Source organism: Oryctolagus cuniculus, chromosome 20, assembly GCF_964237555.1.
Source record: "Oryctolagus cuniculus chromosome 20, mOryCun1.1, whole genome shotgun sequence".
NCBI lineage: Eukaryota > Metazoa > Chordata > Mammalia > Lagomorpha > Leporidae > Oryctolagus > Oryctolagus cuniculus.
This window is the reverse complement of record NC_091451.1, coordinates 6,337,767-6,353,233: the sequence shown is the minus strand read 5'-3', so window position 1 is coordinate 6,353,233 and position 15,467 is coordinate 6,337,767. Positions and strand designations below refer to the sequence as shown.

The following is a 15,467-nucleotide window of genomic DNA, read 5'->3' as shown; positions in this document are numbered from 1 at the left end:
GTTCCTTAAGCTTCTCTCAACACACTGAACGTGCTCCTGTGCTGTTACGGTGCCAGTGGCGTGGGCGGGGTCCTTGGCCCCCGAGGGCACAGACCTCCCCTGGGGATACATGGGGAACTTGCTTCCAAAAAGCTGGTTTGTTTCCAGACCTGTGTGTAAACTGGCCAGTTGCCTCAACGACTAAGTGTCTTAAGTTCCAGATTATTCTATTTTCAGAGCATATTTGGCTAAGGCAGGAGAAGGAATGAATTTTCAAATTGTGTAGAATTCTCTTTTAAGATTTATTTATTTATTTGAAAGGCACAGATACAGAGAGGCAGAAGCAGAGAGGGAGGGGGAGAGAGAGAGAGAGAGAGAGAGAGAGAGAGAGTGAGAGAGAGAGAGAGAGAGAGAGAGAGAAAGGTCTTCCATCTGCCAATTCAATCCCCAAATGACTGCAACAGTCAGAGCTCCAAAGCCAGGAGCCAGAAGCTTCTTCCAGGTCTCCTATATGGGTGCAGGGACCCAGGAACTTGGGCCATCTTCCACTGCTTTTCCAGGCCATAGCAGAGAGCTGGATCAGAAGTAGAGTAGCTGTGGCACCGGCACCCTGGGTTCTAGTCCCCGTTGGGGCGCCGGATTCTGTCCCGGTTGCCCCTCTTCCAGTCCAGCTCTCTGCTGTGGCCCGGGAGTGCAGTGGAGGATGGCCCAAGTGCTTGGGCCCTGCACCCGCATGGGAGACCAGGAGGAAGCACCTGGCTCCTGGCTTCGGATCGGCACAGCGCACCAGCTGTAGCGGCCATTGAAGGGTGAACCAACGGAAGGAAGACCTTTCTCTCTGTCTCTCTCTCTCTCTAACTCTGCCTGTCAAAAAAAAAAAAAAAAAAGGAAGTAGAGTAACTGAAAGACTTGAACTGGCGCCCATATGGGATGCTAGACTGCAGGTGGTGTACCTGGGATTCTTTTTTTTTTCCTTCCCTCTTCAACACTTGGATTGGGAAGGTCGGGGCCGAGGCTGTGTCCTGTGCATGGATTTCACTTGTTAACCGCTCACATGACCCTAGGAAGTGAGGCCTGTATATTCCCATTTTACAGATGGTTCACACTCTGTAACAGAAGGGGGCAGTGTTTACACAGCGGCTAAGTGGCAAGGCTGGGATCCAAACCCTGACACTCTAGCCAGTGTCTTTGGTCTTCTGCTGTGTTTCCTAAAGTGATTATAGCCCCGCTTATTCTGATTGTTCCGCAGGTGACCTCTGTTCTCATTGCAATTCTGCTGCAAAGCACAGGAGTTCATGTACAAGGTTTGGGTTTCTCCAAGGTTCCTCCTGGCCTGGGCTTCTGAGACTTCTTATTTACAAGGGTATTTCTAAAAGTTCATGGAAAATGGAATGAGGAGATACGTTTGTTTTGGTGCAAAACTTTTTTATATTGCTATAGTTTTTTAAATCCGAGAGGCAGAGAGACAGAGAGAGCTCCCGTGCACTGGTTCAACCCCATTATGGGTGCAGCAGGTGGGGCCGAGGCACTGGAGTCTCCCACACGGGTGGCAGGGACCCCAGTGTTTGCGCCGGCACCTGCTGCCTGCCAGAGTGCACTTTAGCAGGAAGCTGGGATGGGGAACGAAGCTGAGACCGGAACCCCGGGCACTCTGATATGGGAGGCAGGCACCCTAAGCAACACCTTACCTGCCCCACAGAAAAAATTTGAAACCCATGCCTATGAGAAGGCTTATTATGAAATTCCAATGCATGGATTTCAAAAAGAAAATTCTGCATCAAAATTATCTTTTAATTCCATCTTTCCAGCACACTTTTCCAAGGACCCTCCAGCGTTCAGGTCAGGGGAATCGATTATTTGGGGGGAACAATGCGTGTTTGAGCCCAGCACTCTGAGTGATGAGAGGATTCAGTTTCCTAGGCAGTAATGGCGTGGTTTTCTGTGCTAGGCTATGCTCACAGACATCGAGCACAAGGTCGCTTCCCTGTTGGAGACCTGCAGGGACCAGAGCCTGGGCGAGAGTGGAGCCATCCAGTACGAAGCGGAAGCCCTTTCTCTGAAACTCAGAACTGTCAAGTGCAACTTGGAGAAGGTCCAGATGATGTTGCAAGAGAAGTACAGTGAGGATCAGGTAAAACGCAGCTCCACGCAGGCATGCCTGCTGAGAGACGCGCGGACGGCAACCCCATGCCATGGGGTTAGAATTGTGGGTAGAAGTAACCAACCAACTACACAGAAACCGTGCTAAGAGTGGTGGTACAATGGTGGTACTTTCACAAAGTTGGTGGGAAGTGGAGTTGAGGACAGGTTTCTTTTGGTGCAAAATATTTGAAATCCAGGCACATGGCGGGGTCATTGAAAAGTTCACGGACAATGAGTGTTACGAAAAAACAATGCATAGATTTCAAAAATTTTTGTACCAAAATAAACTCATTGTTTAATCCAGTTTTCCACTAACGTTTTGAAGTTCTCTCTTACACATCTTAAAGCATCCAGGAATGGACCCACTGCTTTTGTTGTTTTTATTTTATTGTCAGTGATTGGTTTCTCGTCCAGGTTGTTGGTGAGGGTAGTGGTGTGTCTTGGTTGGTCTATTGGAGTTGAGTGAAGAGAAGGCACAGTGTAAGGCGTCTTCATACAAGAAGGGTGGGTTTGGAGGGCTTTTGCAACTCCAGTGGACTAGAAAACAAAGCCTGTAGAGATATGATTAGCAAAGCAAAACCTGTTTCCAGGGCACTTTTGTTACTCATTTACAAACATTTATGTATTTTTAAATATTTATTTATTTATTTGAAAGTCAGAGTTATACAGAGAGAAGCAGAGAGAGAGAGAGAGAGAGAGAGAGAGAGAGAGAGAGAGTCTTCCATCTGCTGGTTCACTCCCCAGGTGGCTGCAATGGCTAGAGCTGTGCCGATCAGAAGCCAGGAGCCAGGAGCTTCTGAGTCTCCCATGTGGGTGCAGGGGCCCAAGGACTTGGGCCATCTTCCACTCCTTTCCCAGGCCATAGCAGAGAGCTGGATCAGAAGTGGAGCAGCCAGGACTTGAATCAGTGCCCATATGGGATGCCAGCACTGCAGGTGGTGGCTTTACCCACTATGCCACAGCGCTGGCCCCAAATATTTATGAATGTTGATCAAAGTATCATAAGCTAAGGTGTTCTCATAATTTCTAAGGAATTCCATGTTTGTAAATGTCAGCGAGCATCCTGTGAGTAGGATCTTGCCATGTAAGATTTGCATCTGTGCTTGTTAGTGGCTCCTGCTTGTGGATTTACATTCAAAGAAGTGAGGTTGACCGCCCATACACAGGCCACATGATTCCTGTCTCATCTTAACATGCGCTATCTTTAAAAAGGGTGGGGCTGGTGCTGTGGCCTAGTGGATGAGGCTGCCACCTGCAGCACCAGCATCCCATGTGGGCACCAGTTGGAGTCCCGGCTGCTCCACTTCCAATCCAGCTCTCTGCTTTGGCCTGGGAATGCAGTGGAAGATGGCCCAAGTCCTTGGGCTCCTGCACCCACAGGGGAGACCTGGAAGAAGCTCCTGGCTCCTGGCTTCGGATTGGCACAGCTCCAGCCATTGCGGCCAACTGGGGAGTGAACCAGCGGATGGAAGAGATTCTCTCTCTCTCTCTCTCTCTCTCTCTCTCTGTCTGCCTCTCCTTCTCTCTCTTTCTGTGTAACTCTGACTTTCAAATAGATAAATATTTAAATAAATAAATAAAATAAAAATGCATGAGGATTCTTCAGAAAGTTCATGGAAATACAGCTTATGAAAAATGATGCACGTGTTTCTAAATTTTTTGCACTCAAATAAACATCTTTAACATCATTTTCCTTGCACTTTTTGAGATATCCACATGCTGTATGTAGACATGGAGCAAACCTGAGTCCACGGGTGGGCATTGTGGGGCAACAGGCAAAGCCTCTGCTCGCAACACCAACATCCCCTATCCAAGAGCCAGTCCTGGTCCAGGCCGCCCTGCCTCTGGTCCAGCTTCCTGCTAACGTAGCCTGGGAGGCAGCAGTGATGGCTCAAGTGCCTGGGCCCCTGCCACCCGCCTGGGGAACTCAAATGGAGCTCCAGGCTCTTGGCTTTGGCCTGGCCCAGCCTGGCTGTTGTGGGCATTTGGGGGGTGAACCAGCACAGGAAGGGTCAGTCAGGATCTCTCTCTCCAAGTAGATGAAAAAAATAAGTAAATAAACTTAAAAAAAATCTGAGCTCATAAGCATAGCACTGTTTCCTATGTGTGTGTGTGTGTGTGTGTGTGTGTATAATTTTACTTTGTTCTTAGGGGAAAAAGACAGTGTGTTTCATAGCTGTGTGACTCATTGGGTGAATTGAGGGAAAAAGATGCCTTCCTCAAATGTAGTAGGTTTTGGAAGCTGTTCTGAAATAAATACATTGAATCACGAATACTGTCGTTTCATTTAGAAGTGTTCCCTGTGCAGTCCCGTTGTTAGAACTGAGATGCAGAGAGGTGTTTTTGACACAGCCTGCCCACGCGCCCCCCCCCCCTTTTTTTTTTGCAGCATCCTACCATTCTAAAGAAACCTCCAGATCATCAAGGCGTTCTACAACCAGGTGACCTTTCGGAATTGGAACGGACCGAAACGGAAAGGCCACAGTTCCACAGACAAAAAGATATCCTAGAACCACAGGTAATTTGAGAGTTGTCAGGACAAGACTCACGCTTCTGGTACGGAATGGCCCTTTGTCCTAAACTCTGACCTGCGTGCTGTGTGTCCAGGGTGGGTGTCTGCCCCAGCCCTGAGTGCCCAGCGTTCACGGCTCAGCTGCCTCTGCCCACCTCTGGGGACACTCAGCTTGGCTCCCTGATGAACTCGCAGCTCGGCTCTGCTAAGCAGACACCTGCTGGGGGAGACCTCACCTCTGCAGCTGATGTCCAAACGCGTTCTCAGAGTTTCCATGGGAGTAATGTAGTTGAAATGACACTTGATTAGGGTGTGAATGTTTCCATTGGCTTTGGAGAAATAGGAGTTAGCCAGAACCAGCAAGCAAGGAAGAGAAATAGCAAATGATTCAGGAAGTGGTTCAAAATTAGATTATTTAAAAAGAAGATACCCTTGGGTACTTATGGAGAAATTTGATTGACTGGACCTTTTAAATCTTATTCAATGGTGCTGGCGCTGTGGTATAGCAGGTAAAGCCGTCACCTTCTGTGCATCCCATATGGGCGCCAGTTCAAGTCCCGGCTGCTCCACTTCCGATCCAGCTCTCTGCTATGGCCTGGGAAAGCAGTAGAAGATGGCCCAAGTCCTTGGGACCCTGCATATGTGTGGAAAGACCCAGAGGAAACTCCTGGCTCCTGGCTTCAGATTGGCTCAGCTCCGGCTGTTGTGGCCAACTGGGGAGTGAACCGTTGGATAGAAGATCTCTCTCTCTCTCTCTCTCTCTCTCTCTCCTTCTCTCTTTATATGACTTTCAAATAAATGAATAAATCTTTTTTTAAGAGAAAAATCTTATTCAATTGTAGGTCATGGAGCTAAAACCAATGGAACAGAAAGATTTAATCAAATTCATAGAATTTAATACTAAGAAAATGTGGCCCCAGGATTGCCAGCATGAAAAAGATCCAACTCAGGAATCATCAATGAGGTAAAACCTTTGAAAACAATTGGGTATTCGTGGCTTTATGATTGGGAAACTTACGAGAGTTTCTTTAGCACTTGTCCATGAAATAGTATGTGAATGTAATACCACATTGTTTTAGGTTGATTATTCTCTTCGTCTTTTTTTTATTCCTTAAAAGCAATAGGGCCTCCAGCCCTGAAAATGATGCTCCAGACTCGGTGTCGTGGCCCCAGGGCCGCAGTGGCGGGAGGTGGCTGTATCTGCACCGTAAGCTGTCATCCAGAACCAGACCCGCCCTGCCACAGCTGGTGGAGCCGCAGGTGGGTCTGTGAGCGTGCAGTGTGCGCAGCCTATTTGGCGTGGAAACCCCAGAAGCGCGAGGGCTCTTCAGAAAGTTTGTGGGAAAGTAGAATTCAAAGATGAATTTATTTTGGTGTAGAAATTTTTGAGGCCCACGTGTAGTCTGTCTGAAATACGCATTTCCCACGAACTTTCTGCAGTACCCGGCAGTCCATAAATGAACATGTGTGTTTCATGTTAATGTAGCTGTTGATTTTTTTTCTTTTATAAATGTTTTCTCTCTTCTATTCCAGGACCAGTATTTCCTTTGTTAGCATTAGCTGAGAGTCTCCTAGCTTTGCTGACTTTAATTTCTTTTTTTTTTTTAAATATATTGATCTATTTGAAAGGCAGAGTTATAGAGAGGCAAAGGCAGAGAGAGAGAGCGAGAAAGAGCGAGAGAGAGAGAGAGAGAAAGCTATTCCATTACTGATTTACTCCCCCAAATGCCTGCAACTTCCAGGGCTGGGCTGGACTGAAGCCAGGAGCCTGGGATTCCATCCTGGTCTCGCACTTGCGTGGTAGGGACCCAAGCACTCAAGCTGTCACCTGGGCGCCTCAGGGTGCACAATTAGTAGGAAGCTGGATTGGAAGCAGCGCGGGGGCTCGAACCCAGGTACTTCAACGTGGAATACGGGCATCCTGAGCAGTGTCCTGACCACTGTGCTAAATGCTCTGTGGCTCAACTTTTATAACCCATCTTCTCAAGGACACGCCCCTATGACCTGAGGACCTCCCACCAGGCCCGCCTCCCAAATAACATAGTTGGATTCAGTTTCTGTCCTGTCGGCAGCATGAACTGAGTTTAGGGGACAAGCAGCTACTTGAGCTGGGGACCAAGTCTTGTTTGAACCGTAGCAAAGCCCACCTTAGAGGGAAGGAGTATCTCATTCGAAGAGTTGATTATACCGTGTGCCAACCAGTACGTGAACGAGTAAGCAAATAGAGGACAGGCTAGTAAAGGAACCAAATTCAGTGCTACTCAATGGAAAGAGTTTACTTTGTTTCTCCAATTACAATTCGTTTTCCCTCATTTTGATATCTTTTTTTTATCTTTTATTTAATGAATATAAATTTCCAAAGTACGACTTATGGATTACAATGGCTTCCCCCCCATACCGTCCCTCCCACCCACAACCCTCCCTTTTCCCACTCCCTCTCCCCTTCCATTCACATCAAGATTCATTTTCGATTATCTTAATATACAGAAGATCAGCTTAGTATACATTAAGTAAGGATTTCAACAGTTTGCTCCCACACAGAAACATAAAGTGAAAAATAATCGATGATTTTTTTTAAATGATGATGAAATCAGATCAGACCTATTGTCATGTTTAATCCCAGTGAGAGTCAAGTTGGGAATTGATAATTTCTTCTTCTTTTTTCTTTTTTAACAGAAGCTCAGTTTAGTATACATTAAGTAAAGATTTCAACAGTTTGCACCCCCATAGAAACACAAAGTGAAATATACTGTTTGAGTACTCATTATAGCATTAAGCCTCAATGTACAGCACATTAAGGACAGAGATCCTACATGAGGAGTAAGTGCACTGTGACTCCTGTTGTTGACTTTAAAAATTGACACTCCTGTCTATGGCATCAGTAATCTCCCTATGCACCAGTCATGAGTTTCCAAGGCTATGGAAGCCCCTTGAGTTCTCCGACTCTTATCTTGTTTAGACAAGGTCATAGTCAAAGTGGAGGTTCTCTCCTCCCTTCAGAGAAAGGTACCTCCTTCTTTGAAGACCTGTTCTTTCCACTGGGATCTCACTCACAGAGATCTTTTTGCCAGAGTGTCTTGGCTTTCCATGCCTGAAATACTCTCATGGGCTTTTCAGCCAGATCCGAATGCCTTTAGGGCTGATTCTGAGGCCAGAGTGCTATTTAGGACATCTGCCATTCTATGAGTCTGCTGAGTATCTCACTTCCCATGTTGGATCACTCTCCCCTTTATTTATTCTATCGGTTAGTGTTAGCAGGTACTAGACTTGTTTATGTGCTCCCTTTGACTCTTAGTCCTTTCATTATGATCAATTGTGAACTGAAATTGATCACTTGGAATTGTGAGATGGCATTGGCACATGCCACCTTGATGGGATTGAATTGGAATCCCCTGGTATGTTTCTAACTCTACCAATTGGGGCAAGTCAGCTTGAGCATGTCCCAAATTATACATCTCTTCCCTCTCTTATTCCCACTCTTATGTTTAACAGGGATCACATTTCAGTTAATTTTCAATACTTAAGAATAACTGTGTGATAATTACAGAATTAAACCAGTCATATTAAGTAGAACAGACAAAAAAAAATACTAAGAGGGATAATGTATTAAGTTGTTCATTTACAGGGCTATGCTGATCAAGTCACCATTTCTCATAGTGTCCATTTCACTTCAGGAGGTTTCCTTTTTGGTGTTCAGTCAGTTGTCACCGATCAGGGAGAACATATGGTATTTGTCCCTTTGGGACTGGCTTACTTCACTCAGCATGATGTGTTCCAGATTCCTCCATTTTGTTGCAAATGACTGGATTTCGTTGTTTCTTACTGCGGTATAGTATTCTAAAGAATACATATCCCATAATTTCTTTATCCAGTCTACCGTTGATGGGCATTTAGGTTGGTTCCAGGTCTTGGCTATTGTGAATTGTGCTGCAATAAACATTAGGGTGCAGACCGCTTTTTTGTTTGTCAATTTAAACTCCTTTGGGTAAATTCCAAGGAGTGGGATGGCTGGGTCGAACGGTAGGGTTATCTTCAGGTTTCTGAGGAATCTCCAGACTGACTTCCATAGTGGCTTGACCAGTTTGCATTCCCACCAACAGTGGGTTAGTGTCCCTTTTTCCCCACATCCTCGCCAGCATCTGTTGTTGGTAGATTTCTGAATGTGAGCCATTCTAACCGGGGTGAGGTGAAACCTCATTGTGGTTTTGATTTGCATTTTCCTGATTGCTAGCGACCTTGAACATTTTTTCATGTGCCTGTTGGCCATTTGGATTTCCTCTTTTGAAAAATGTCTATTGAGGTCCTTGGCCCATCTCTTAAGTGGGTTGTTTGTTTTGTTTTTGTGGAGTTTCTTGATCTCTTTGTAGATTCTGGTTATTAACCCTTTATCTGTTGCATAGTTTGCAAATATTTTTTCCCATTCTGTCGGTTGTCTCTTCACTCTCCTGACTGTTTCTTTTGCAGTACAGAAACTTCTCAATTTGATGCAATCCCAATAATTGATTTTGGCTTTGACTGCCTGTGCCTCCTGGGTCTTTACCAGAAATTCTTTGCCTGTGCCAATATCTTGAAGGGTTTCTCCAATGTTCTCTAATAACTTAATGGTGTCAGGACGTAGATTTAGGTCTTTAATCCACATTGAGTGGATTTTTGTGTAAGGTGTAAGGTAGGGGTCTTGCTTCATGCTTCTGCACGTGGAAATCCAGTTTTCCCAGCACCATTTATTGAATAGACTGTCCTTGCTCCAGGAATTGGTTTTAGATCCTTGGTCAAATATAAGTTGGCTGTAGATGTTTGGGTTGATTTCTGGTGTTTCAATTCTGTTCCATTGGTCTATCCATCTGTTTCTGTACCAGTACCATGCTGTTTTGATTACCACTGCCCTGTAGTATGTCCTGAAATCTGGTATTGTGATGCCTCCGGCTTTGTTTTTGTTGTACAAGATTGCTTTAGCTATTCGAGGTCTCTTGTGCCTCCATATGAACTTCAGCATCATTTTTTCTAGATCTGAGAAGAATGTCTTTGGTATCTTGATTGGGATTGCATTGAATCTATAAATTGCTTTTGGGAGAATGGACATTTTGATGATGTTGATTCTTCCAATCCATGAGCATGGAAGATTTTTCCATTTTTTGGTATCCTCTTCTATTTCTTTCTTTAAGATTTTGTAATTCTCATTGTAGAGATCTTTAACGTCCTTGGTTAAGTTTATTCCAAGGCATTTGATTGTTTTTGTAGCTATTGTGAATGGGATTGATCTTAGCAGTTCTTTCTCAGTCATGGCATTGCTTGTGTATACAAAGGCTGTTGATTTTTGTGCATTGATTTTATATCCTGCCACTTTGCCAAACTCCTCTATGAGTTCCAATAGTCTCTTAGTAGAGTTCTTTGGATCCTCTAAGTACAGAATCATATCGTCTGCAAAGAGGGATAGTTTGACTTCTTCCTTCTCGATTTGTATTCCTTTGATTTCTTTTTCTTGTCTGATGGCTCTGGCTAAAACTTCCAGAACTATGTTAAATAGCAGTGGTGAGAGTGGGCATCCCTGCCTGGTGCCAGATTTCAGTGGAAATGCTTCCAACTTTTCCCCATTCAATAGGATGCTGGCTGTGGGTTTTTTATAAATTGCTTTGATTATATTGAGGAATGTTCCTTCTATACCCAATTTGCTTAGAGTTTTCATCATGAAAGGGTGTTGAATTTTATCAAATGCTTTCTCTGCATCAATTGAGATAATCATATGGTTTTTCTTTTGCAGTCTGTTAATGTGGTGAATCACATTGATTGATCTGCGAATGTTGAACCATCCCTGCATACCAGGGATGAATCCCACTTGGTCTGGGTGGATGATTTTCCTGATGTGTTGTTGTACTCTATTGGCCAGAATTTTATTGAGGATTTTTGCGTCTATGTTCATCAGGGATATTGGTCTGTAATTCTCTTTCAGTGCTGCATCTTTCTCTGGCTTAGGGATTAAGGTGATGCTGGCTTCATAGAAAGAATTTAGGAGGATTCCCTCTTTTTCGATTGTTCTGAATAGTTTGAGAAGAAATGGGATTAGTTCTTCTTTAAATGTCTGGTAGAATTCAGCAGTGAATCCATCTGGTCCTGGGCTTTTCTTTGTTGGGAGGGCCTTAATTACTGTTTCAATTTCTGTTTCAGTTATGGGTCTATTTAGGTTTTCTATGTCTTCATGGTTCAATTTTGGTAGATTGCATGTGTCCAGGAATCCATCCATTTCTGATAGGTTTCCCTGTTTGCTGGCATACAGGTCCTTGTAGTAATTTCTGATGATTCTTTTTATTTCTGTGGTGTCTGTTGTTACGTTTCCTTTTTCATCTCTGATTTTATTGATTTGGGTCTTTTCTCTTCTTTTTTTAGTTAGTTGGGCCAATGGGGTGTCTATTTTGTTTATTTTTTCAAAAAACCAGCTTCTCGCTTGGCTGATTTTTTGTAGTGTTTTTTTGGATTCAATCCTGTTAATTTCTTCTCTGGTTTTAATTATTTCTCTTCTCCTACTAGATTTGGGTTTGGTTTGCTGCAGTTTTTCTAGGTCCTTGAGATGCGCTGAAAGCTCATTTATTTGGTACCTTTCCAATTTCTTGATATAGGCACCTATTGCTATAAATTTGCCTCTCAATACTGCTTTTGCTGTATCCCATAAGTTTTGATATGTTGTGTTGTTGTCTTCATTTACTTCCAGAAAGTTTTTGATTTCTCTTTTGATTTCTTGAATGACCCAGTGTTCATTCAGGAGCATGTTGTTCAGTCTCCATGTGTTTGCATACTTTCTGGGGTTTCCTGAGTTGCTAATTTCCAGCTTCATTCCGCTGTGGTCTGAGAAGCTGCATGGTATGATTCTAATTCTTTTAAATTTGCTGAGACTTGCTTTATGGCCTAGTATGTGATCAATCCTAGAGAAGGTTCCATGCGCTGCTGAGAAGAATGTGAAGTCTGTAGATGTAGGGTTGAAAGTTCTGTAGATATCTGTTAGATCCATTTGGGCAATAGTGTCAATTAAATCTGCTGTTTCCTTGTTGATCTTCTGTCCGGATGATCTGTCTATTTCTGAGAGTGGAGTATTGAAGTCCCCCAGTACTATTGTATTGGAATCTAAATCTCCCTTTAAGTCCCTTAACATATCTTTTAAATAGACCGGTGCCCTGTAATTAGGTGCATATACATTTATAATAGTTACATCTTCCTGTTGAATTGAACCCTTAATCATTATATAGTGTCCCTCTTTGTCTCTCTTAACAGTTTTTGTATTAAAGTTTATTTTGTCTGATATTAATATGGCTACACCTGCTTTTTTTTGGTTTCTGTTGGCATGGACTATCTTTTTCCAACCTTTCAGTTTCAGTCTGCATGCCTCTTTGTTAGAGAGATGTGTTTCTTGTAGGCAACAAATAGTTGGGTTGTGTTCTTTGAGCCAGTCAGCCAAACGGTGTCTTTTAACTGGAGAATTCAGACCATTAATGTTCAATGTGACTATTGATACGTAGTGACTTTGCCCTGCCATTTTCCCGGAAATATTTTCTAGTATATGCTTTGAGCTTCCCATGCTCTTTTACTGGTAGGTGTTCTTCCTTTCCCTTCTTTCATATTGATGGCCATGTTTCTGTGTTTCTGAGTGTAGCACATCTTTAAGTATCTTTTGCAGGGCCGGATGAGTGGCCACAAAGTCTTTCAATTTCTGTTTGCTATGAAAGGTCTTTATTTCACCTTCATTCACAAATGAGAGCTTGGCAGGATATAATATTCTGGGCTGGCAATTTTTCTCTCTTAGCACCTGTGCTATGTCTCGCCATTCCCTCCTAGCCTGTAGTGTTTCTGATGAGAAGTCTGCTGTGAGTCTGATTGGAGATCCTCTGAGAGTAATCTGACGTTTCTCTCTTGCACATTTTAGGATCTTTTCTTTATGTTTCACTGTGGTAAGTTTAATTACCACGTGTCGTGGTGAGGATCTCTTTTGGTCATGTTTATTGGGGGTTCTTTGAGCTTCCTGTACTAGGATGTCTCTGTCCTTCTCCAAACCTGGAAAGTTCTCTGCTAGTATCTCACTAAAAAGGCCTTCTAATCCTTTCTCTCTCTCCATGCCTTCAGGAACTCCTAGAACTCGAATGTTGGTTTTTTTAATAGTATCCTGTAGATTCCCAACAATATTTTTTAGATTTCTAATTTCCTCTTCTTTTCTTTGGTTTGACTGTATGTTTTCCTGTGCTCTATTTTCTAAGTCCGATATTCTCTCTTCTGCTTCACCCATTCTGTTTTTAAGGCTTTCTAATGTGTTTGTCATTTGATCTATTGAGCTCTTCATTTCATTTTGATTTCTCTTCACTATCACACTTTCCTGTTCTACTAGTTTCTGAGTTTCATTTTGATTCTTCCTTAAAATTTCATTTTCACGAGAGAGATTTTCAATCTTGTCCAATAAGGATTTCTGTAGTTCAAGGATTTGCTTTTAAAAACTTCTAAATGTTCTTATCATAATTTTTTGAAATCCGTATCTTGAATTTCTTCTATCTCATCATCTTCAAAATCTTGGTTTGGGGTGTTTTGTTTATTTGGAGGCATCATAGTGTCATCGTTGATCTTGTTCCCTCGATTTCTGTGTTTGTTACTTGGCATAGTTAATTCTTCTTGCGTCACTGTGCTTTTTTTTTTTTTTTTTATACTATGTCCGTGTTAAGTGGACTGCCTGCTGTTGGGGGAGCCTTGGAGGCTTGAGATGGGTGCAGCCTGAGAGCTCTGCTTGGTTCTTCCTGGTAAAGGGTGTGCAAAGGTGACACCCTCAGGTTATGCGTGGTAAATCTCTCTCTTTTTATTTATTTATTTATTTTATTTATTCAGGGGGTAAGTAACACCACACGGCATGGCTGTGCAGAATTGATGGTATTTAGCTTCCAGTCTCTGGCTTCTACCCACAGAGTCCGTTTAGGCTCCTCTGGACTCCCACTGGGTTGCCTAGGCTACTGAATTGTAGTGACTCAGTTCCTTAGCTCTCCCCCGTTGATATGTAAATCCAGAGAGGGGGCCTGCTCTTTGTCTCTTGGGAATTCTTCAAGCCTTGCAGCCTTGCAACCTTTGCAAGGTTAGGGGGAAGAGAAACCCCAAAGCTTTTTTTTTTCCTTCTTTCTGGTAGTGAGTTTTCTGCACTTTCCGGCCCCCCTCTAGATTCTGACCCCCATTTCCCCACCAATGTCTCGGGTTATTGAGCTCACCTCCCCTCCCAGCGCCGATGTGTGGACTCGGAGCCCTGAGCGTCCCAAGTCTCCCCGCTGTTGTCTGTGTGGCATGCACTCCCCTTCGAGCACTGGTGTGCAGACCCTGCAGCTTCCGCGGCTCGGTCCCGCGCCTCGGCTTCCGTGCGGTGGGCAACCTTGTTCTCCCAGTAGGTCCTCCGATTCACAGCCACTCGATCCAGTAGAGTTTCCGCTGCAATATTTTCTTGGTTCTTTTTTCTGACGCTACCATAACGCCCCTTTTATTAAACTAAATTTTCCCAGACTATCGGTGCGCGCCCTCACTATTCCGCCATCTTGGCTCCGCCTCATTTTGATATCTAAAGGACCCTCCAGTGTCTAAGTATAAGGTATCACGACTTCAACGTTGTCTACACAATTGATAGTTTAATTATTTTTTTCTCTTACAATTGACAAGGGAGACAGTTTTTCTTAACAAAAGATGACTCAAAAGGGCGTGCTGAGGCTTAGCTTCTGTTTACGTTAACCTTCACACAGTCTCCAACTGTCACTAACAAGCTGTCCCTTTTCCAAATAGGTTGCCACTAACACGAGTATTCTACCCAGTGTGAGTGTGTATAACTTTAAATACCCAACAACTGAAGAACTGAAAACCTACACCACTCAACTCGAAGACCTGCACCAAGAAGCAAGCACCCTCCAGACACAGGTAGAAGCTACACAGGTGTTTTTTCTTATTGCATTCACTTAACAAAAGAAGAGAGACGCGGTGACATCACTGGAAATGAACAAGTCATAGAGAACTTCAGGAAATGGGTCCTTGAATGGCAAACAGAATGTGTTTCTGGCCAGCCCTTCAGTGTGCTGGTGGCTGCTTAGAACACGGTGTGCAAAGGATTTTGAGTCAGAATAAGCAGGAAAGAGGGTGGTGATTGATTAGTAATGTCTGCACTGGTGATCCATGAACGTTTTGAAGTCTTGTCTTACATCTGAGGGTGGCTTTGAGTCTCATAATTAGCCCATCAGTGTCACCCATAACTTCCCCTGCTCCATAACCTGTCCCACTCCCTCTCTCTCTCTTTTTTTAATTAAAGATTCATTTTATTTATTTGAAAGAGTTACAGAGAGAGAGGTCTTCCATCCACCAGTTCATTCCACAGATGGCCACAACCACTGGAGCTGAGCCAATCCAAAGTCAGGAGCCAGGAGCTTCTTCCAGGTCTCCTATGTGGGTGCAGGGGCCCAAGGACTTGGGCCATCTTCTACTGCTTTCCCAGGTGCATCAGCAGGGAGCGGGATCAGAAGTGGAGCAGCCAGGACTTGAACCGGCACCCATGTAGGATGTGCCAGCCTGCCAGCTCCCTCTTTAAGATCCTGTTTGTCCCTTCCTCAGCCCTGTGAAGCTCCTCTCTCTGGCTTCTTTTCCTTACCCTGGTCGTACTTGATTCATTAACCCCCTGTCTGCTATCTTACAATGCAGAGGCCAGGCAGCGGTGAGAAGCGGGTCGGTGTGACTTCTGGGGGCCCACAGGTCCCCTGCACGGCCGTGCTGAGAAAGCCCTTCCTCCCGTGACTTCCCTTGTAATTCCACTCAGTGGTCACACAGCTGCCTCACATTCTGTTTCTTA

At 44.1% G+C, this 15,467-nt stretch overlaps 1 protein-coding gene across 9 annotated transcripts in view; it reads left to right on the top strand.

Moving 5' to 3' along the window:
• SYNE2 (spectrin repeat containing nuclear envelope protein 2) overlaps positions 1–15,467 on the top strand; it is a 394,119-nt gene that overhangs the window by 271,474 nt on the left and 107,178 nt on the right. For all 9 annotated transcript variants that reach the window (XM_051826403.2, XM_051826401.2, XM_051826405.2 and 6 more), the window contains 5 exons: positions 1,928–2,110; positions 4,511–4,639; positions 5,476–5,597; positions 5,752–5,893; positions 14,417–14,548. In XM_051826403.2, the coding sequence (XP_051682363.2) occupies positions 1,928–2,110; positions 4,511–4,639; positions 5,476–5,597; positions 5,752–5,893; positions 14,417–14,548 (708 nt within the window). The remainder of the gene's footprint in view (positions 1–1,927; positions 2,111–4,510; positions 4,640–5,475; positions 5,598–5,751; positions 5,894–14,416; positions 14,549–15,467) is intronic.